This window comes from Falco peregrinus, chromosome 16, assembly GCF_023634155.1.
Source record: "Falco peregrinus isolate bFalPer1 chromosome 16, bFalPer1.pri, whole genome shotgun sequence".
Taxonomy (NCBI): domain Eukaryota; kingdom Metazoa; phylum Chordata; class Aves; order Falconiformes; family Falconidae; genus Falco; species Falco peregrinus.
In genome coordinates, this window is record NC_073736.1 from 1,493,406 (window position 1) to 1,517,460 (window position 24,055).

Consider the following 24,055-nt stretch of genomic DNA (forward strand, 5'->3'; position numbering starts at 1 on the left):
AACCAACTTTCTGACTTGACAACTGGCTTTACTTTGATCAAGATATATTCCTGTTCTCCTTTTTTATGCCAACTGTCTCCTTATAATCCCTTCCAATATCTCCATTGCACTATGAAATTGCAACTTAATATGGTTTTGAAATCACCAATTTTTTTGATCCACAATTCCCTGAAGTTTATAATTTCTTCTCACTCAATCAAAAGTCTCCCTATTGTAAGAAAGGCAGACATGGTAACAGACCTCTTTCTCAACACTGACAGCATATTTCCTTAGATGCAACACAGAGTTGACTTGGGTAATCATTCATTAAGAAAAGAGCAGTTTGATGCTAGAAAGCTTGCCAGCTAACAAAAGCAACTGCAGAATAATCATTCCAAAGATGAACTATACATTCCTTACCAGTTCACATAAATCTGCAAGTCAGCACACTACTGACCTTCTCGGTGAAGTCATCCAGTTTTCTAGATTTCTAGCTATTAAAAACATTGTTGTAATTAAAGATTCCAAATGACTAACACAGAAAAAAAAAAATAGCTGGGCCTCAGCTTCCTGCGTCTGTTGACACCATATGTCTTAGAGAACACCCGTGTGTGAAAAGGTAATTGGAGAGGTGGAAAATGATCTGCCAAAAACTCACCACAGTCTGTTTCTTCTGCAGCATTTCTAAATGCTCAACTAGTCCCTCATCAGCCACGTCGAACGGCGTCTGGCCCTGATGCGATAAGAGAAGACAAGAGCATACCCAATATGGCACAGCACTAACATTCAGAAAAGCACTATTTACCAGCGAAGAACAGCAGGGATCATGCTCCACATCCTCCCCCCCAAACGCTGAGTAGCACACCCTGTTTCACTCCAGAGGAGGGAAAGCCATGCGACACCGGTGGTAGTTTTACAACTCAATCCACAGTCTGAGCAGCCCTAGCCATGGAAGTGCAGTTCCCTGACGGCACCTGCTAAGATCTAACAGCCAGGAGCGATAGATTTGACTTTCCAAGTCTGTAAAAAGGACACTCTTGCACTGAGAAGGAATGGGATCAACCTGTTGTACCGTATCATCATGTACTTGAACCCCACCAAAGGCTGCCAGTCCTCAGCAGGGCAAAAAATCTGGGAGCCATTTCCACATGCACGGGCATTTACAAAATAAAACAAACCAGAAAAATTGCTTTGTGGCACAAAACAAGAAATCAGTTACATTTTCACCATAACTAAAGCTGTAATAACCATTTAATTAACAACACCTAATGAAACCCAACGGCTAGGGATCAAACAAATAGAGGCTGCCCTGGCCACGGGACCTAGCAAGGCAACAATCCTTGACTGGGAAGAGCAGGTAATGCAGCAAAGACAACTCTGCCTGTTTCTTTTCAAGTCTGGTGTAACACTAAACCCACACACATTCTGAACACTGTGGAAAAGCACCTTAACACATAAAAGATTCCCTGTATTTCGGATGCCAAAGAGCTCACCACACTAAAACGGCTCCTTCTCAGCCGTTTCTTTCACATTGATTTCCAGTGCCGGCAGATGCACTTAAATAAATAGTGCCACATTTCTCTCATCAAATGATGTTGCCTACTGGCATTCCCCCGTGCTGTTCCAAACACATACAACCTAATTTCCTCCCAAGAAGCAGCCGCGGTGCGACAGAGCCCACAAGACCGCTCCAGCGGGAAGCGTCTCACAGGTGCTGCCTGGACATCGCAGCAGGGAGGGGAAGGCAGAAACAACCCTGAACAAGCACACAGCAGCTCTTGAAAATCCACGGGGTCTTCAAGAAAAAACTTCCGACTATTAGGATGGAAGAATTTCTTTTTTCTCCTTTTCTTTTTTGTCCTTCCATCCTATTTTTCTTAGTCATTTCTCACAAATCTGAGTCAATTTTTTGATTTCCCTTTTTATAACCAATGTAGTAGAACAGGAAGGTTTAAAGCTGCCGGTTTCTCAAGGGTTCTCAGTGCCCTACACCTTAATAATAGCATATTATTTTGCACTCCCAGACTGTTTATTTTGTTGTTAATTCGTCAGGATTACACTAAAACAGGAAAACACAGTAGCCTCTGTCCTTCCTTACAATCTTTGTCCTAAAATTTAACCACTGATCTTTTCCAGTAATACTTAAAACCTTTTCTGCCTTCCTTCAAGTCAAGATTCTTTATTTTCTGATGATTTTAAATGCTCCAGTGCATGTGCTAGGAGAGCTGCTCACCGTGTAACTTTGTCATGGCGTTGGATCAAGTGGCAGGCAATAAAGCTGATATTCATCTGGCTATAAAATACATTGCATAAGTTGTGCAAACATCTGTGTGTACTAACCAGCTTGTTCCTGACGTCCATATCGCACAGTGCCTCAGCCAGGATGGAGCAAGCCTCCTTCACTCCCCAGTGTGCAGCAGCATGGAGTGGAGTCCAGCCGTCATTGTCCTGGACATTCAAATTAAACCCAGCCTGGATCAAAAGCCTGAGGAAAGAAGCAATATTGATTTCTGCCCACTCCAGAAGGACTTCTCGACACGGAAGAGTTCACACTGTGAGCCACAGAGTAGGCAGTACGGTTCACAATAAGCTAGTGGTTCCTTAACTTGTTTATTCACCCAAGCAAGACCCCACTCAACGTGCTTGCAGCTGTAACAGAATAGGGCAGTAAATGAGAAGTGACTTCACTGTAAAACCTGCTGGAATGCGTCTAACTGGTCAGGATCCCTTTCAGCCTGCTCTAAACTGGGAGAACACCTTCATTTCCAACCTGGCATCGGTGGCCCAGTCTGAACGCCAATGCATGAAACCCAGCAGACTCACTCAGGCACTGAGCAAACAAGGTGTCCCTGCAGACTGTCACCTCCTAACAAGGAGCCAAGCACAGCACCTGGCATGGGGAGACATTTGGTAACTGGAGCCGAGTCTTGGTTCTACCAGAGAACAAAGCCACCCTGTAGGAACCGTCCAGAAGGAGATGATGCCAGTAGGGCTGCCAGGTAACAAGCAACAACGTTACTGTGATTGATAGATGTGAAATTTGTAAGTTAAGCAACCCACATTTGGGTTAAGCAACCAAAAAAGCATTTTTGCAAACTAGTCCTTGCACAGTTAAAGTAAATCTTGCCCAAGCGAACCTGCTTAGGAAGACCCTTGCACTACATTTACTGCTGTGTACCTTCCACCCACTCCCTTCTCAAGCAGACCCGAGCGCTAGCGTTTCGTAGCATCTGGAGCTTCAATATTTAAAACCAAAACAAACAGAAGAGAGTCAGTTGTCACCTGAAGCTTCAGAGACATATGCACACTGGTACACCAGTGATCAGATGAAAGTACTGGGCGGCTCATGTAACAAAACTGACTGTTATCCAAGGTGTTTAAATATTGAAGAAGATCCCAGCGGAATTCTGTGAGTCCAGTAAAACTACTACTGAAAATTTCCATCATGGGAAATTCCACCACCCAGAGCCACCCTTCTGCAGCACAAGGGAAATCACGCACAACCCTCGAACGGCACCAACGGCTTTGAAACTTCTGCAGCTTTACACCAACATGGTACTGTGCTAAATAAAGCATAGTCATACTATTGCAGCAGTGTGCTTCTCTGTGAAAGAAATTTTAAATTAGGTGCTGACTTTATGTTGATTTTCCAGATGGCAAAAGGAAGGAACATAGCTGCTAAAAGACTCAAGGTCACAGACAAATTCCACATCTCATTTGAGAGTTAGCTAGCTCCTGGCTTCCAGCCCCTTTGGTTTAAAGTCACTGAAGCTTTGTATTTGAACTTACAGGGTGGCCATAAAATACACAAGATTGAAACAATGTCAGCTTTCCATGAGATCTGTTTATCATTACAACAATCAATGCCAAGGAGTAGCTGTCCAGAACCAAGTCACCCTGCAAACGGTGAACGCAGCCTTCACTGAGGGTTGTTGATATACAACACTCCGCTGAAAGTCCACAGGACCAACACCTCAAATTCAGGGGATATTACATTTCTATCCACATAAGCTGTGTTAGATTACTGTTCTTGGGCACGGTACAAGCACAGACAGCTTATAACTCAATTATAAGTTCTAATGAATGAATACAAATAGGGAACATGGAGAACAGCAAAATAGAGCTTGATAGGTAACAGCTCTTACACGACAAGTCATGCCACACAAAAATATGAAATTAAGGATCATGATAGATGAACACTTTCAGGAAGGATTTTAATGTGGGCGATAAAGGAACCTTGCTGATGTTCAAGGGCAGCTCCACCTATACATAAAGAACAGAGAAAAAAGCTTTATTGTTGGAAACCCTGATTTGACCTTACTAGTAAAAAAATTAAATGCTTTATTGCCAGGAAACACTACATCTGGCAAGTTTATGTTCATAATAAGCTTGTTAGTGCCAGACCAGTAGATGCAGAACTGTTACTTACAGGAATCCCTCTGTCACGGCTGGTGGCTGCTGCAGCAGTAGCATTAAGGAGCAGGGCACAGTGAGATAGGGGTGGACACTGTTTTTCCACTAGAATGGTCGCGTAAGGTGTTGGGGTGTTTGTGATTGTCATGCAGCATGTATTGGCGCTTTGTAGGCTGAAATTATACTTTTATCTCCTAATACTGTTTAACTTCCTACTCCTAAATCTGTTACTCCAATAGTGAAAATTGAACCTTCTCATTTATGTCTCACTCTTTGAAAACCTAACAACACTTTAGAGGCCTAGAAGTATGAAAGGGAATCTTCCAGTCCCTGTGTATTTCTAGGTGAACCACTACGGCTGGGCACATAAATCTACAAAGCCTCTTGAGAAACAGCAGCCTGAAAATCTCAGTATGAAACAGATTTCTCTAAACTATAAAGCTAGACATGTTCCTTATGAAAATCAGCCTTAATTCAACGCATCAGCCCTGGAAAGGAGCTCCTACCTCATGACTTCAGAATAGCCCTTTGCTGCAGCAACATGAAGAGCCGTGGCACCTGTTCGAGGCTGCTTTGTATCTTCAATTCTCCCACTGTTCAGCCACTGTCGGGCATCCTGTAGCATTTGCTGCTCCTCTTCTTTTCTTGCCAGGTCGAGGTCTACACCTAAGAGGGTGAAGCACAGAAGAAGAGATTATCAAGCAAAAGATCTCATGTACTTGTTAAACCTACCCTATGTTTCATTTGCTATACAGTACTAGTAAACTATTTGTAATATTCCACACTCACACACAAAAAAATAAAAGTACCAGCAGAAGCATCTTCTAGAAGCTGGGAGAACTCCTGCATCACTGACAGAGACTTGAAAAGCTGTCTGACTTCAAAAATCTGAAAGTTGAGCCACTGGTTGCAAACCAGCCAAACTAACTACTAGGCTCAACTGCAAACTATGGGTGGAAGGACTGTGTTCTGAAGATGCAGTGTCCTAGACTGAAATAAAGTAATGAAAAGCAGCTTAACAAACTGTATTAAACTATAGTGATATAATCTACAGTGAAGATGTGAAGAGATGATCCTAAGACATCTCCTGCAAGAGCAGCATGACCCCACCTGTATGCTCACTCAAAATTCAGCACAATCTGCAAGCTACACATACACAGATCTGTATTGCACCACCGCCACTCCTGCCAGCCTTGCTGAAAGAAATCTTTAATTTTTGCTGAGCAGCAAACCACCAGATTCTGACAAAACACAGTTCTAAATCACTTTGGGGCTAGAAGGCCAAAAAAAATCTACTCTGATGGCTTACGAGATCTGCTTTAGATGAAGTCAAGTGAAGTAAGTTCATCAGTACACACATCTGGTATGACAGAGATACGGACTATGGGGGTTTCTGATAACAAGAGGGATGAGTTTCCCATCCTAGGAAACAACTGCTATGATATGGAGAGGCTGGGTGGCTCTGGCTGGTGGGCTGCGTCAATTGTTTTCATAAGTGGACTTTTTATGATAACCAGGTCATGTAAGGACAATATATCAATCAGAAGTACAATACAACTCCATGTAAGACTAACCAGACTAGAGCTCGCTGACTCAGGAAAAAATATGAAGGGTAAGATGACAAATCTCAAAAATCAAGAAAGGTGGTGAAGAGCAACTGACCCCTATGGATTAGGTATTTCAGAATAAGTATGAAATGATTTCCAACCAAATTATGGGCAATTAAGTTTAAAACAGAACAAAAGAAAACATTTATCAACTCAGTCAGAATTCTGAAACTCACTATTGCAGGATGTTGCAAAGGTTTGAAATACAACTGGCTTCAGAACAAATTGGACAAATTTGCAGTTATTAAACATAATGCTATACACGCCAGGAGTTCCCAAAAAGGACTGCACAAGTTCATGAAACAGAAAGCCATGGGGGATTCATGAGTATACAGAAAGCCCATCTGGCTCAGGAATTCCTTGAAGCACAGCAACTGGAGCTGGGAAAACGTTTGGGAGGGGAATCGTACACACGTGTCCTGTTGCTACAGTTCGCAGAAGGCATCTACTTATAGCTACCATTGAAGACAGGCTACAGGGCTGGATGGACGCTTATTTAAAGTTCATACCAGCAGTTCACTCCAGCAGTTACGATCCTTTTAAATTGTGTCAACGGGAAGCTTCTCGGTGGAGACAGATGGTTGTTTCAGGGCATCTTAGCAGGATGCTGCTAATGTGGTGAATCAATGAAAAAGCCAAGCAGAATCCAAAGAAGTGTCAGGCAAAATATCTGCAGCTGAGGCAGAATTACTGCCTTAATGTCCTGCAAGGCTTTAACCATGTTATTACCACGGTCAGGTTCAAGACCATCCAAGGAATCTGAAGGTGCACAAGTCCACGGGACCTGACGAGATGCATCTGCGGGTCCTAAGGGAACTGGCAGATAAGGTGGCTAAGCCACTATTGATCATATTTAAGAACATGTGGCAGTCCGGTGAAGATCCCACTGACCAGAAAAGGGGAAATGTAATCCCCATTTTTAAAAAGGGAAAAAAGACGACCCGGGGAACTACCAGTCAGTCCCACCTCTGTGCCCAGCAAGAATATGGAGTAGATCCTCCTGAAAACTATGCTAAGACACATGAAAAATAAAGAGGTGATTGGTGACAGCCAACGTGGCTTCACTAAGGGAAAATCAGACCTGAAAAATCTGGTGGCTTTCTGTGACAGGGTTACAGCGTTGGTGGATGCAGGAAGAGCAACTGATGTCATCGACCTGGACTTGTGCAAAGCTTCTGGCACTGTCCCACATGACATCCTTGTCTGTAAACTAGAGAGGCATGGATCTGATGGGTGGACCACTCAGTGGATAAGGAATTTGCTGGATAGTCACACTCAAAGAGTCAGTGACTTGATGTCCAAGTGAAGACCAGTGATAAATGGTTCCTCAGGGGCTGGTATTGGGACCGGCACTGTTTAACAGCTTTGTCGGCCACATGGACAGCAGGATTGAGAGCACTCTCAGCAAGTCTGCTGACAACACCAAGCTGTGTGGTGCTATCAACACGCTGGAGGGGAGGGATGCCATCCAGAGCAACCCTGACAGGCCTGAGAGGTTGGCTTGTGCAAACCTCATGGAGTTCAACAAGGCCAAGTGCAATGTCCTGCGCATGGGTGGGGGCAATCCTAAGTACTAATACAGGTTGGGCAGGGAATGGATTAATGGGCTGAGAGCAGCCCTGCAGAGAAGGACTCGGGGGTGCTGGTGCATGAGAAGCTCAATGTGACCTGACTGTGCGCTTGCAGTCCAGAAAGCCAACCATATCCTGGGCTGCATTACAAGAAGCATGGCCAGCAGGTTGAGGGAGGGGATTCTTGCCCTCTGCTCCATTCTTGTGAGACCCCACCTGCAGTATGGCATCCACCTCTGAGGCCCTCAACAGAAGAAGGACATGGACCTGTTGGAGCGAGTCCAGAGGAGGCCATGACGATGATCAGGGGGCTGGAGCACTTCTCCTATGAAGACAAGCTGAGAGAGTTGGGATTGTTCAGCCTGGAAAAGGCTCCGAGGAGACTTTGTAGCAGCCTTCCAGTAGCTAAAGAGGCTGACAAGAAAGCTGGAGAGAGACTTTTACAAGGACATGTTGACAGGACAAGGAGGAACGGCTTTCAGTTTGAAGAGGGTACATTTAGATTAGATATTATAAATAAATTTTTCACTGAGGGTGGCGAGGCGCTGGCACAGGCTGCCCAGAGCAGCTGTGGGTGCCCCATCCCTGGAAGTTCAAGGCCAAGCTGGACGGGGCTGGGAGCAACCTGGGCTGGTGGAATACTTGTCTGCTGCTTCCTCGGCCAGATTTCAGATCTCTTCACCCATACACAGTAAGCCCACGGAATTTTCTTACAGAGAGTCTGAGTGGTCTAAGTCTCACATACTCAACCCCACTACTGATTTACCTTGTTTCTTTACTTGTTCCAGGAGCAGGTCCTTCATGGCTGCTTCCTCCGCGATGTCAGATGGGACTTCACCTTCACTGTTCACAGCAGCCACATTGGCTCCATGACTAATTAAGTACCTACGGGAACGAGACCCATACCAACATGTTAGACCTTGCATGCAGGCTTCAGTGCAACTTATACAGTAAATCAAGTAGCAGAATTAAATATTTGGCTTTCTCATTCAAAATCATTACTCATTTGGCAATTCCAAATAAGTACCTTATTCTTACCAAATTGCTAGACTAAAAAAGTTCATTGTAAAATGCAAGGTCCCTGGTCACTGGCTCATAGCTTTTGTTTCTCTGTACTTATGCAAATACCCCTAGTTCTTGCACTGATCTAATTGATTATACTTTTTTAAAAAAAATGAAATAATAATAATTAAAAAAAGGATAAGCCAAGCTATCATCAGTTTTTTAATTCTTATTTTTACAACAATACCAAAAATTAATTCAAGAACAACCGATGTCTTCTTTGGCTGGTACATCATGTAACCAGTAGAATTCTTTTAGAGATCTAGGAGGGTGAGGCTGCTTAGTTTTAAAGTTTATTTTCAACGGCTTTGAGAAACAGTTATCAGTATTCAAATTTTGGTTACTTTTTGGTAGCTGTGGTGGACTGAATACATAAGCATGGTATGACTAGTAAAGAATAATAATATCTTTCATATGAAGAACTAGTATTTGGGAAGAAAGAAACCCAAACCAATAAAGGATTGTCCAAAGAGTTCAGAATTGTTCCAGGAGGAGTACAACATGCAGAAATAAATAAGCCACAGAAATTTTTTAGATTTTGTTAGAAGATATTGTAGAGGACTATCTGGAGAAATACTATTTTTTCCCATTATTCTTCTAACCTATAACACAGCCTTGTTCTCAGAAAAATTATTTCAGTTGGGAAATTACCATTTATGTTTGCCTATTGTTTGGTTCCAGTTATTCTGGCACTCCAGGTCCTATATCTGAGCAACTCTCAAACTCTCAGAGCAATCTGTCGGTGCACAAGTAGTCTGGTATCAGTATCTTCTCTGGGACAGACTATTAGTCCTTTGTGAACATAATGAACGCTCAGATCAGGTGCAGAATGTTATTTCAAACCCTGGAATCAGAAACTGTGCCAAGAAGAGTCAAGTCTTTGTTGCGAGTCACTTATAGCAGGTTACTGCTTTGCCTTGAACATCTACTGGACAGAACTCTGCTATATTCACTGTCTTTTCTTTCATATGTATTTTATGTTTGTAGTCACTAGACTACCTAACCTCTTTATGGCAGGCCACAGAATTTCACCTGGTTGTGCCCAAACTGAGCCCAGTATCTTGTGTGGTAAACAAAACAAAAAAATATAAGAAAATGCTCCAGTTGTAAGTGGGTTAAGTAACAAGCAGTTACTTCTGCCTAATTATCTTTTGTCAGACAGTATGCAAGAAACAGAAACAGAAGATCTGAATTCGAGGAAAAAGAAACAATGCTGCTGGTGACTGTGGAGCCCAGACCATTGCATTTCTCTCGCTCAAGCCTCCACACAGCTGCAGTACTGCTGGCACAGGGCTGTCCACAGCGAGAAAAGGCAGTTGCTTTGCAAAGCCTCAGCACAAGGGTGAGCACTGGTGCAGTCCCCCTCTGAACTGTTCCACCGTAGGCCATACATCTCCTGTTTGGGGTTTACACCAGAACGGCTATATGGATGTAACTGCACTAACACACATTTTGTACAGAGACAGAATTCTTTTTGGTTGGAGGAATAAAATCCCAAATCGCTCTTAGGTAACACTTAAAATTCTACAGGGGCTCCCTGCTGTCGGAAGTGCACAGCAAAGACAGCAGTGCCATGCTTCGTTACACGTCTCTGTGTTGGTGTGCCTGCCCGGCGGCTGTCGGGTTTCCCTTTTGCTCGGCATTTTAGCCAAGTATCTAATGAATCATAAGTCACTGTAATAGGATCAGCAAAAGGCAACCAGTTGCAGGCTCCACCTTAATCCTCACAAATTAAGAATTCAGTAACAGGAGAAATGCATCTATTTTCAGCATTGCTTCTCAAGATGTTGTGTAAGTCTCAGCACCAATTGCCTGGGTTCCTGCTCTGAAGAGGAAGACATCGAAAGTGTTATAAATACCCAGAACAGCCTGAAACTCACTCACTCTGCTATGTTCAGATAGCCACACGATGCCACCGCGTGAAGAGGGGTCCAGCCCTCGTTATCTTGCTGGTTCACATTGGCTCCATTCTCTACAAGGAACTTCACCATGTCCAGGTTCTCATCTATACAGGCCTGAGGGAGAAGAGGAGGGGTTACATCCAGGGGAGGGAAGGATTGAAGAGAAAAAGAAGGAAAAAATCAAGCAAGTATCGGTGTTACATCAAGTGTACAACCTCCACTTGCAGTATATTGTTAGCAGGTAATTCCTGGGCTGAATTTCCTACTCTATGAGCTAGCACACCTTAAAATTTAAGGTAGCATGAATTTATGAACTAAAATAATTTCAGAACTTTCAAAAATTAATTGTAATTCAGAGTCCCCAGGTGGACAACCTCTAAATTTATTCAAACTTTACTTCTCACCAATTGATCTGTTTCCTTCCTCTCTCCCACACTTTTCTCCCTGGAGTGAGGACGCACGGTAAAATGATATAGCTGTATTAGTTTTAGGTATGGCATCAAATTCCTCTAAGCCAGACAAGCTATGTATTTATTTAGATTATGTTGCTCCCTCAAAATGTCAATGAAATAACATCATAACAATGAATGAAATGAGATAATGATAGTGGTAGGGATGAGCAGGGAAAACACGAGCTCAAGAAGCCTGACTAAAGCAGACTGTGTACTGGATGTTGCCCTTTACAGAAGATGTGACCATACCAAGGGTAGAATTTTAGAGATGTTAATAACTTCTTTATTCAGCAGTATCTATTAATTTTCCTGAGTATAACCAAGCACAACTTTCCCTGTTAGCTCCACAGACCCTGTGAGCTATTGAAGAGTATGACAACCCTTTATTAGCTGCTGTATTAATTCTAGAGCCTGCATTTACAGAGACCTGCTAGCTTTGAAGTTGCCAGAAGAAAACCTAGCTAGATTTTCAAGTCTCAGCAGTTCTGTTGGGTGGAATTCCTCCTTCCTCACATTCCTGGCTACAGCACGTTCTGCATTGCATTTACAGTTCACTGGAGGCTGCTATTTAAGGATGAGCTGGCAATTTAATACATACGTCCAAATGCATGTGCCTCAGCTGAGAGGCACCAAGCATGACCAGGAGGTGAAAGGACTGTCTTTTACTGCGTGTCCAGCTACAGGGAGAAACAGAGTTCCTCATTACTAGAGGGGGAATCAGCTTGGTTGAAATTCCTCCAAAATCTCAGCACTCAATCGTTCTGCATAGCTTGATGTGGGCACATCTATCAGTTACGGCAGTCAGATGACTTCCAGATGATCGTTCCTCTAAAACAAGCGACACTGACTATCCGTTCCTATCCTGGCAAGTAATGAAAACAAGGAAATTTTCTCTACCCAACACCCCCACTAAAGAGAGACAATCCTATAGTATCTAACACGCTCATCTATGCTGCATAGCTTATTTCAAAGGAGAGACATGTCCTACACCAGGATATCCAGCTCTTGCTATTTCTCCTGCAACTGCAAACCCTAAACTAGGCTTTCACCCCGCAATCCTACATTTGCTTCACTGACAAGCAGTCATGCAAAAGACTAGCCTCTAAATCTCTAAGGAACCCTCCTCCAGAAAACTAACTCCTAGCAGAGTTACTTGGCAAACACAAGAGGACACAGGGTACGCCTATGGCACTAGGAAAGGTCGCCCCAGGAGGAGACTCAAGCACCCAAGTCCTGACTGAGCCCACGCTGCAGTTTTAGCATGTTTCCTGCCCTTCTTTTAGACTGGTTTACCTTAACCTTTGCCAGAAAAGCACAAGCATAATTCTAGCAATAGTTTACTTCAGGGACTGCTCCAAACCCAGAAATGGATGAGACTGCCCCGGGTTGGCTCCATCACCCTGCTCAGCACATCAACACTCTCCTACCCTCAGGCACGAAACAGCTCCATCCTGTACACCCAGCTCTGGGGAACTTCCCTTGGATTATTTCAGGCAACAGGACTGAAAGAAAAACCAACCAACAATCCCCAAAAACTCCCAAAAACTTGGGGACTGAAGAGTATCACACTGAATTCAAGTCTGAAGCCACAAAACTCAGGAGCTAATGTCTATTTTATTGCCACCCATATTTACGGCAATACACTTCAAGTTTTCTGCCCCCACAACTCAAATAAATTACTTACAATCTTAATGATGAGTTATTTACATTTACCTGGGAACACAACCATTACATATCACTTTTTAAATAAAACTGACTTCATCTAAAAGTGTATTGCTCCAAGAATAGCCAAGAGAAGTTCACCCATGCCGTGGTTTCTTTTGAGCAGAATCATTTCTGGCTGACTAAAGCATTCAAAGAAGAATTTTATCAGCATGGCTCTGACAAAGCAGCAAGGTGGATGTTTCATGCCTGTACATACTTACTGCTCTGATGTATTTGTTTAAGTATTACCTGCAGTTTGAGTGTAAATCTAAATTTAGACTGAAGAACGGCTCTATATTGTGAGCTTTGTACCTATCTGATGGAGAACTGTATTTACACTGTTTATCATTTAAACCACCCAAATACACCCACTACATCTGCACATACTGGGAACTGGCCAAGAGAAAAGACCAGTTCTTGCTCAAGCCACTGGATACACTGGACTCTAAAATTTCTAAAATCAAGTATCTGTTTAAATGCATGAAAGACACCACCCGCCCCCCTTCTAAATTTCTGCCTGTTATTGGCCTTGTTGTTCCGCTGGTCCCTGTCTCGCGTAGTTCCTATGGAATGCATGCTAGAAACAGAAGGGATAATGGGATCAAAGCCCACCTGTTCCTACACAGAAGTCTCCAGTAATTTGACTCGCCTGGCTTCTGAAGAGATAAAACGATGACAAAGTGACAAAGCTACATGGGTGCTGACAACAGCAGGCATTCGCTCACTTCCCCAAGGGAACCGTAACACATTTCATCCTGCTGTTTGCATTTGCCATGAAGATAAAGTCAGTCGCAAAGGTGTACTAAGCCCTTACTGGAGCAGCATTGTGTTCTTTAAGAAAAATCACCCTCACTCCACCCTTCACCACCTGTGTATCATAAAAACTGCTGTTCAAGTTATGTGATCAAGCAATGTGACGCTGTTCGGCAAATATTTATTTGAGTATTAGTTAGTGACACAAAAGAACAAAAATTAGCAGAGCTGGGTAACATGAACAGGGTTATTTTAATTACTTGAGGCTGCATTAACACTAGAAGGTATGGCTTCTTGCCTGCCTCAAATGTCAAAATGCAAGGGTTTTTTGCATTTTTCATCATATTATATAATACTAATCATATTGGCCAAGATTTTAAAAAGTGAGGTGGAGAAGGAGTTTCAGGAAATGGCATTTGACAAACAGAGGTACTGGATAACCCCTGCTCAGCTCTGAAAATCTCATCATTGCCACATGTAAGAAACTATCAGGCATAGGATTATTCGTATCTTTTTTTAGTCAAGACACCCTAAAAGAATACACTGCTTGTATCTTAACATGCTATGACATATTTAACACACCTTAGAGCAATAATTATGAGGCCAGCAACTAGGATAATGAGTAAAAATGTTAATTTCTAAAGAACTTCTAAATTTAAGAACTTTAGAAAACACGTATAAAAATTGTAACAGATTAAATGGTAGCTTTTAGGGGCTGCAATATATTAAGTATCAACTGAGTAAGACTTGCATGTTATCACAGAATTCACACTTGCGCACACATTAATGATATTAGTAGTTACATACATGACATCATTTTACAGAGCTACAAAGAACAGAAATTCCCACTGTTCAGAAGCATTCAGGGCACACACTTGCACACCTAAAATTTTTGAGAGCCCTGACTGGTAATACCCCTGCAGAAAATCTCTGCTGCGTGTTTTATTGTGTGTATCTGCCAAAGCTGAGCGCTGCAAAACACCACATAAGAAACACATTCCCTGAGATTCGGAGGGTAAAGTTCATCTCCTGGCTAAGCAAAATGGGTTACCTGAGGTTACTGGAGGAAGGAGAAGAGGACAAAGAGGAAGTAAACGGGGTAGATGTGTCCTCCATTAAGTACTATTAATCCTCTAACCTTAAATTTAAGAGAGTGGATAAGTTTAGAAACCCGAGAGGATCTATTGCTATGCGAAGTTCTTCTCTTTTATTTGATACAGCATTCCTTGGGAACGTTGTAAGAGTAACTACATTGGACAGCAATATTACAAAGCAGACACCTGCCCCTCCAACCCCCAGAGGGAGGAAAGAAAGTAAGAAAAAAAAAAAGTTGGTTGAAAATTAACATTGCCTTTTCAGTGGGTAGTTATTTAGTGTGAGGAAACACTCCGTCTCCTAAATCACCCTTAGAGATTTGCATAAAGAAAAACGCATACACAGACAGGCTCAATTCTTTCAATTTTCAGCACTGCTAACCCTCAGCTGCTTGGTTACGCATGTAGGAGAGGACAAAATCAAGGTTAACTACAGAGCACAGCATTTTTGTCTCTGTATTCATTCCTCCTTTTTCTTCTTTGTGAAAGATACCATACAACCTTGAAGGCGATGAGATAGGGTGGGAGTAGGCTGTGACCACCTTTCCCTCTAATCAGAGATCTTCAGCGGGCTAATCTCTTGTCATCCTTCTATTTTTCTTGGCAGTTGGTTAGCTTCAAGTGCTTCTGGAACAGCACTAATGTATTGCAGTTTTAGCAGTCTTTGATGCAAACTGCATGCAGTGCCCAGAATTACCCACTAACCGCTCAAAGAAAGTTGGCTCATACAATTTAAATCCCAGGCATCACTGGGCAACTCTCCATCCACGGCTCATGGTGTTCCTTCAGCTCCTGGCAGGGGACCAGCATTTAGCAGTTTTTCCATAGGGAGGAAGTGCTCAGTTTCTAAAATTTGCAGATACGGCATATTAGCTTCCCCCTCTTAGATAACAGGTGTAGCCCTTTACAGCCAGGGACACTCACTGCATTAATTTTTTTTTTTTTTTTTTTTGCCAGTAGCTATTGCCAAGGCATTCTTCTTTCAAGCATGAAGTTTACATTACAATAATGAAACAGGGGACACCAGGAAAAGTTACAGAACAACTCTGCTCATCTGGCAAAGCTTGCTCAACAACCAGACAAAATCTGATCTTTATCTTGAATGAAGCCTCATTATTATAATATATTGTTAGTGTTTGCTCCTTCCTCAGAGCCTTCAGAACACACAAGCATCACTGCACTTCTGGTGAGTATCAGCAACGCAACAGCTCCAACTGCCTGCCAAGGTTTTTGGTTTGCATATCTCCTGGGCATCCCCCACAGGACGGACACAGGATGATCTGGGAGTAAAAGGAGTCAGATGGGCTAAGACTGAAGGGTTCAGAGGACCAAGAATCAAGCTCCAACAAGCTGTAAACAGTACAACACTGCTCACTTTCTAGGGGGTGCATCACATTTCGCAAAACCCCAGCCTATGACTGGTGTTACATTCCCACTATATAATAAATACATATAGGATAGTAGCAAGGAGAACAACTGCACCACCTGACAATGGCTTGGTAAGAAATGGCTTGGGATCAGCTAAGTGAGGAAAAAAGATACCTTTCCATCTCCACATGGAGAAAGGGCAATGGTTACAAACCCAGAACACAGAAGCCATGGCAATGCCTGCACATCAGCAGTGCTGTCACAGGCACCCACATTAAGGCAACTGTTTTCTCCACAACTTACCCAGTATTGCAGTAGTTTAACATAAACACATGCACATTCAGTGCAACTGTTTGCAGGCAGAACAGTTCCCATCAGTGTTTCGGCAAGAGCTCCTCAGCAGCACAGGCACTTCAGCTGCTGCCTCCCTGCACAACATGGCAGCGCTGCTCACAGCAGTGCATGTAACAAGGTTGAGCTTGGCTGAGAGCGTACCGCATTTCTGAGTGCAGCCCCCTTAAGTAAATATTTAGTTTACAAACAGTATGTCACATCACCCAGTGTCATATGATCACGAAATAAAATAGCAGCAGTGTGCTTACAAGAGCTTGGAATTAAACTCAGCCAAGAAACCTATAATAAATGCTTTGGGTTTAATTTTGGCTATATTTAATTCCCTGGTGCTCCCTCCTTGGTTGGTCAGGATTTGGGAGAGAGAACCTATGCATTTTCTCAAGGTGGAGGAAAGATGCAAGAAGGGAAAAGAAGAAAGGGCTAACGCTTGGCTTCTGCGTTACATGTTTCTACTATGAATACATCGGCCTTGTGACAGAACTCTATCCTGGTGACTTCTCGGTGCAGAAGAGTGAAAATCTCATAATCCTACCATGTCAGATTCTTGAGTAGCAATCCTCATGGTTCCCACATAGAAATCATAATTGGCAGCTCCACTTGTCACACGTAAATACAATATGTAAACTAGCTAGTCAGACACATGCCAGCTTTTTTAATTGAGTATTAGAGGCACCAGGCCAGCAGAGACCATGCTTCATTTCTTCTAAGTACTCCAGTATTCATCTCCTAACCCTTCCAGGAGTATGGTACCTCTTGGCCTGTGCAAAATGTTGCTGTTAAATCAGATCACTCATGAAACCCCCATTATTAATTCTTTTATCAGATTCTCCTGAAATCCAGAAATCAAGTGCAGATACCATCGTCACAGCTCACACATACAGCCCTCCCCTAACATGGTTTGCCTCCCTCTGTTCCATCACTAATCCCAGTCCCTGTAGCTCTTAAGTTAAACTACTAACAGAGACCTCTGAGGTTCTTCCGTACAACCCCACATTCATGGCATAGCATTCTTGCACTGATCTTCAGGACCCTTCTCCATATGCCAGTTTGCTCAGAAAGCCACTCCATTCTTCCATATGGTTAAACAGTTCATATTTTAGATGACAAGATCCTCGGAGCAGGGACCATTTTAAGAGTACCCAGCTCTCAACAACACAACAGTGTCAAGCAGGTAAAGAACAGCAACATATATCCTACTGTACTACTGCAGTTGGAGAGGACCTCAGGACACTTCTAATTAATGCCTCCTGCTCAAGGTAGGATTTGCAGTGAACTCACACCAGCTTTCAAGGCTGTGGAGGTGTGTGTGTACAGTATGTACACATGTGCACGTATGTACTTATATACAAACACAGATATGCATATTTATTCTTCATAAATCCAGGGATCTTTATATTTGTGGGGAAGGACTAGTATACACAATTTGTGTCATGTGTCTGCTGCCACTCTGATCCAGAACTGACTCACCTCCGTCACTCAGATGCTTTATTTGCCCAAGCCTCTAGCTTTCTCCTCCCAAATGATGTTCTCATGCTGGAAACCTGACCTAGACTCAATTGGGTGGCAGAGGCTGCAACACCCGTTAGCTACAAAAGATTCTGCATTAGATATGGGTGATTAAAGCGGCTTTTGTTCATACAAACCAAGCACGCCCCTTCCTAACACTACCAGTGGGACCATGTTTGACAAGATCAGACAGACCCACATCACACTCAAACCGATTAAAAGGTTTTCTTCGGGCTAAATGAAGAGCCAAAGAGTTACTGCAGTGAACACAGGCCATAAAAAGCATGAAACTAAAAGCAGAATGTTTTCTGAGTGCCTGGAAATGCAGTCTTGAATTCAACACGAGAACCTCACAACTTCTTAAGTAGGTTTAACTCCAGGTTGCCAGGGTCTCTCCTGCCCCAGCCATTTGTTCCCACACCTTGCCTTGCACAAGGTTCGTTTCATCGACATTTTCAAAGTGTAAAGAAACAGATGTACCCAGAGGGTGTTGCCTGTCTCAGCTGGGTGGGATGTATTACCCTCACAGTACCTGTCCTTTCTCACTGCCTGCAGCCCAGCATAAACCCACTTACAACAAGGTGAGATAGATCCCACCCTCAGTAACTTACCAGCGGTCACATGATAAACCTCTAAGAGCCAAGATTTACCAGGTCACTCCTTGATCTGAGGCTTGAGATGGTTTTCTTTACCACAGCCTTATGCTATATGATTAGGGTAACTAGAGCACTTGGAGGAGTTTTAGAATTGGTTAAAGAGTTACAGACCAGAGGATAATACTGATACCAGCAGCAACATTAACTGTTAATACATTGGGGGCTGGCAGAATTAGCAGGCCAGTTAAGTCGTACTATCACAACACACAGGTCACAGTCAAAGGGATTAAATGACAAGACTTACTTCTCTACTGTTCTCCTATCATAAGTCTAAAATATACGGAACAAAGTTAGCCGGGAGATGAAGGGAGTCAATCTTCCACTGAATGCAAAATAAGAGTAAATAAATGATGTCAACATATACTGCAAACAGCCAGTGCTCCACAAACGAAGGCAAGCCTGATGACAGCTGAACAGCATCAGGGTTAAATCTGGGAACACAGAGAAAGGAGTTCACAGAAAACAAAGAGAAAAGCACTCCCAAAATAGCCTTGCAACTGTCACCACTAGCGATTGTCAGCACTGGAAGGTATGACCTTGCCATCGTGTCTCATGATCACAGCTCTGCTCTTAAGGAGGCATTTGTCAGAACCAGCACTACCAAAAATTCCACGTCCAAGTGATCCCGTATCTCTGGCAGCACAGATCACACTCACCAGCGAGTCTGGGAACAACAAACTGCTCTTACTGTTGCTCCTGCAAAAGCATGGGGCTTTTGCACCTTCCCTCCTCAGCCCTGGCCTCAGGGCACCCTTACGGCTAGAACACCCTGCACGGACACGCACTGGGTACCACAAACCCAGTTTTAACATCTTTGTGCTTTAAATTCCTTGTGCAAATCTAATTCTGAAACAATCAATTTATTAGAACTAGCAGGAAGAGGTAAATTCTTTAAAGAGAGCTGGGGGAAAGGGAGGGAAATGAGATAAAAAGAGTATTATTCCTTTTCTAGCCTAATTGATTAACTATGTTGCTTCATTTTTTAACAGCACTTGAGTCATACCTTCTCATGTAAGCAGGAAGAGAGGTATGGCTTATGTCATGTTTTTCCATTGGAAGAAACCCTACAACAACTGTAAGTACTCCGCAGTATCCATGCCAGTCATCAAAAAAAACCAGCAACAAATCTCTCACAATGATTAGCACAACAAAAAACCCAGTAGAGCACAAGGGAAGAGAGGAATTCATACAAAGGCATAATTATTTCACGGATGTAGCATTTTCAGGATGAATAGCAGCACAAAATGTCAGGTGAGTTGCTCTGAATAGAAGCCACATTTTGAAACTACTTATACCTTCATATATGCACCGGTGACATCAACTTATTTACAAGGAGGTAGATGTAAATATCTGCTGCGCTAGACTATAGACGTCTTAGCTAAATGTCTGTGAAATTCTTTGTAATTATCAGGACTTCTGCTTTAGCTGTGCAGCAATGGTATGGCCAGCGAACACTGAGGCACCACGCTTCACTTCGCCGTGGTTGGTACATGATCTGCTTTCACCAAGGTAGCCCTCAGCACGCCAAAGCTTCCGACTGCTTCTTTGAGATGAACAGGAGCCACCGCTGGAAGGAAAGAGGTGGTCAGTTGGACACGCACACTGTGTTCCTGAAAAGGGAGGAAAATGGAAAGAAAGCTCAAATTGCCCTGCTTTTACTTCTGCTATGACGACAGGCATAGGCACGCAGGACTGCCACCTTTTTGCCCCTCATTTAACGTTTCTAATCATACAGCATTTTGGCAAACCTAGGAAGATCAGCAAGGACCACAGATACAAGTACTCCACTATGCAAAGAGCCACAGGGATCAACCCCTCATGCCAGCCCCTCCAGCCTCACATTATCTGTGCCGCCATGTGTCCAGCAACCTACGCTCAATTCACCTCCCGTTCAACCAGGACCCGGTACAGCGACTCCCCACTTCCACTCTGCTTTTCCTCTGCAGTTGATGGACTGGTTTGGCATTTGCATTCACAAACCAGAACACGGAGCTCTAAAGCAGAGACAGGCCATGCAGGACTGACTTTAAAATCCAATGTAGATTATCATTTTACTCCCTTCCTTTTCATCATCTTCACCCCCTTAATTGCAACATGATTTTTAATACCCATTATTTCAACAGCAGTTGGAGGCTAATACTTTGTACCATCTGAGAAGAGCTTGAAATAAGTCCAGTACTTGATCAACTGCCAACACTAAAAATAAAGTCTTTCTGTCACTAAAGAGCAGGGACTGCCAGTTTTCTAATGGCGTAGATCAGCATTAGCTTTTCAAGTCTCACCAGTTTAGTCATTCTGACCACTAAGTATTTAATTTCTCTCCCACCCAGCCACTGCTCCCTGGCACTGGATCAAGACAGTATATAAACCCCTGCCCTTAAATTACTCAGATTTTAGTTCCTGCCTGAAATAAGTCTACATTTCATAATTAGAAAGCTCACAAGCATTTCACTCCTGTGTGGAAAATGTAAATTTAGCTGCTGCAGGTTTGCTTAGCAGAGAAACTTTCTGCTAATCCCCTCATTCTTCAGCTCTACAGGTGCCACATCAACCTATTTAACACAGTTCCTACAGGCATTTTTACAATGCAAGCAAAATATGTATGTGGTTGCTGCCATCAGCTATATTACATAAACATATTCTAAAGTTCCAAGATGCAACCTTAGATCAGCTTCAGCCAAACTAAGGTAGCCTCCTGCAGCCCAGGGCTGACACTCGCCCCGCTGTTTTGAACAGGCACTATAGGTTGCAGAGTAAGGCCAACGCCAAATGAAGACTAACTTCGTCAATAATGGGGGGTAAAAATTAAAAAAATCACTTTTCAGCCTGCTTGGCCATGTTACGCCACTCACACCACACCTGCTAGTAGGGCAAGCTGGGGTAGGAAGGCACGGCAGGGCCACGCCGTGCTCCAGCAAACGATCCTTTATGGGAAGACTCTCTCCAGGTCTTCTCCTAACGGGAACACCGCTGCAAGTGATTTTAGCTCCAGCTTGGCAAACTAAAGGTGAGATTTGTGTTACCCAACGATAGACCTCAAAGGCAGACAGCAAATCTCCACTGGCCGCTCGCTTCAGGCTTTCTGTAGTCTCCCTGATGGAAGGAGCTTGCAGCAGGCGCTGCCGGCTGGAGCCAGGGCTGCCTCCATCCCCCCCAGTCTCACGCCAGGCCAGCAGACCCTCTCCCCTAACAAGGGGCACTGATACTCATTTGATACCCCACTAAACAGATCCAGGAGATAAACTGGCTGACAGTGGGACCAGACAAGCACTTACACTGGTATGAAAAGCATATGACAAGAGCAGCAGGAAGGGCAGGACTGAGACAGTCTTGGGCTGCCACACAAGTATTCACTTGGACATCTTGCTTATGTCAAGACAGACAGCTCACACCGCATATAGCCCAGGGAAAAGCTGTTTTTTCAACAGAGAAAGCAACAAAGTCACTCCAGGGCCAGTAGTATTGCTTTCACAGAAACCATCTCTTCCTTATAGACACCGAAGCTCACGTAGGGGAAGAACCATGAACTCCTGCAAACACCAAGACGTGCCCAATTAGCACTAAGTAAGGGCGAAGATGATGTGGCTATATGCAGAAACACCTCAACCCGACTGCAAAGGAAAAGAAAGAGGAGACTCTTTTGGTGGATACATAAACAGTTTATTCATAAGCAGAATATTAGGCCCTTGGTTTCAGCGCACATCATTGTCTTACAGCCACATCAGGTTTTGTTTCAAGATCTGAATCTCACCTTTGTGGCCAGGAAAAAAAAACCAAACGTGTTAGTTTATACAAAGTAAAACACACTCTCACTAATTCTACTTATTCATTCTCATTGCCTGGGAACTGGGAAGATTTTCTTCTTTGCAGTGATTGATTCAGGTGGCTAAATACTCTCCAAGTACCCATCCTGTGCACTCCTGGGGGCTCAGCAAAGCTCATCACTAGACAGACACGTAGCAGCTTGCTCAGTCATTTTCCAGTCCTGTGCAACTCCGAGCCTTCGTGTTCAAGTAAAGAAGTTGTTTTTCTGAGTTTTGCCATTCTTCCTGCCCGCTACCTGAACAAGAGACTGGTATCCACCATGGCTCAGCTGCCATGAAGTGTCATCATTCCCAGCAGGAAAAGGCACCATGTCAACAGCACACAGTTTTCTTTGAAGTGTAACAAACAACGAAACAGATGAATAGGGTGTTGGATAAAGAAATCTTTTTAAAAAGAAAGTGATTCCACACTTCTTCCTGACAGGACCATAGCTGGGATCTTGCAAGCATTTCTGTTTCCATGCAATCATTTGGATTTGCAACATCACTTAACAAGGTGCAGCTTTAAGGAAATGTTTTCTTTCAAATACGTTGAAACCTTGATATAATTTGATATTGCAGCAGAAATTAAGCTATATATTTTCTTAAAACACAGCAAAAAGACCCCTATCTAAACACAGCAATTTAAGGTCTGGACTATAGCTGGCATGTTTAGAGTGGAAGGTGAAGGACAATATAGGAGTTTACTGTCCTATGACAGAGTCTGCACATCTCTTTGGCAACAAACTTTTCAAGAACTCCCAATACTGGAAAAAGATGTGTGCTCAATATATGTTTGAGAATCCAATTCACAAGAGTTCTCAAATGTCAACTACACCTTCAGGCAGAGTTCATTTGAACTTGCCTTTATTCACAGGGGAAAAAAAATTAAGAAAAAAATAATCAAGTGACTCTATTAGGGCTGCTCAATCCATAGGAAAGTATTTTTGAGTTTTGTGGGGTTTTTAATCCTGTGGGAAACAAGCTAAAGCAAATCTCAGCATGGCCACCAGTAACAAAATTACTCACTGATGGCTTCTGAGCCTATCGCCCTCATCAGCAATCCAAACCAGGGTCTCAGGGACTGTGCTGGTGGTACCCATGGAAAAAGAGAGGTGGCGGCAAATATGGTGCTGAGAACAAGTGAGCTATTAAAGAAAAGAACCTGTAGAATAAGGTCACTGAAGAGGGCCAAGTGATGCTCGAATGACAGTTCTTTGCTAGACCCCTGCACAGATGCTTTCATAGAGTAACTGAGCCCTGTAAGCGTGTTACAGATGCTGCCACACACTGAACTCTTGTCAAAGCATGACAGCGGATACCTTGCTAGTTTGAGAGATGGACACAACTATGGTGTCAACTTTCCCCAGTGACATTAACGACATTTTGAGCCTAATCAAGAACTGTGGTCCCTGTGATCAAAGAAATACAGACCTGATACAAACCTTCATGTTTTCCTAAGAGTAACGTAAACCCAGTTACTTGCTCCAACGCCACGCACATGCCCTGCATGGTTTAGATACTGGCAGCCCAGTGTGAACTCCTGATTGAGTGCTCTGTCAGGGCTTTTGAAGTGTCACACAGCCCCGGCTAGCAGATGCCGAAAAAAGGACGTAGCCAGAAATGGATAGAGCAATGAACACACACAGCAAGGGGAGGAGTGGCGGGGGAGAGCAAGCTCTTCACCTCTCTAACTACCATTTACAGAAGCAGCAGCCAGGCAGACTGGCTAGGCTTACAGGTGAACTACAGCAATTAGTCACCCTTAAAGTAAAACAAAACCCGGTGGAAGTCCAGCTAGCGGATGGTGATCTCCATGTTTATTGCACTGT

At 43.4% G+C, this 24,055-nt stretch overlaps 1 protein-coding gene across 5 annotated transcripts in view; it reads right to left on the minus strand.

Annotated features, from left to right (window-relative positions):
• Positions 1-24,055, minus strand: part of PPP1R12B (protein phosphatase 1 regulatory subunit 12B) — a 128,009-nt gene that overhangs the window by 80,533 nt on the left and 23,421 nt on the right. For all 5 annotated transcript variants that reach the window (XM_055820035.1, XM_055820036.1, XM_055820034.1 and 2 more), the window contains exons 2-6: positions 10,517-10,647; positions 8,337-8,455; positions 4,899-5,058; positions 2,320-2,464; positions 638-712 (exon numbers count right to left, since the gene is read on the minus strand). In XM_055820035.1, the coding sequence (XP_055676010.1) occupies positions 638-712; positions 2,320-2,464; positions 4,899-5,058; positions 8,337-8,455; positions 10,517-10,623 (606 nt within the window). In that variant the 5' untranslated portion in view covers positions 10,624-10,647. The remainder of the gene's footprint in view (positions 1-637; positions 713-2,319; positions 2,465-4,898; positions 5,059-8,336; positions 8,456-10,516; positions 10,648-24,055) is intronic.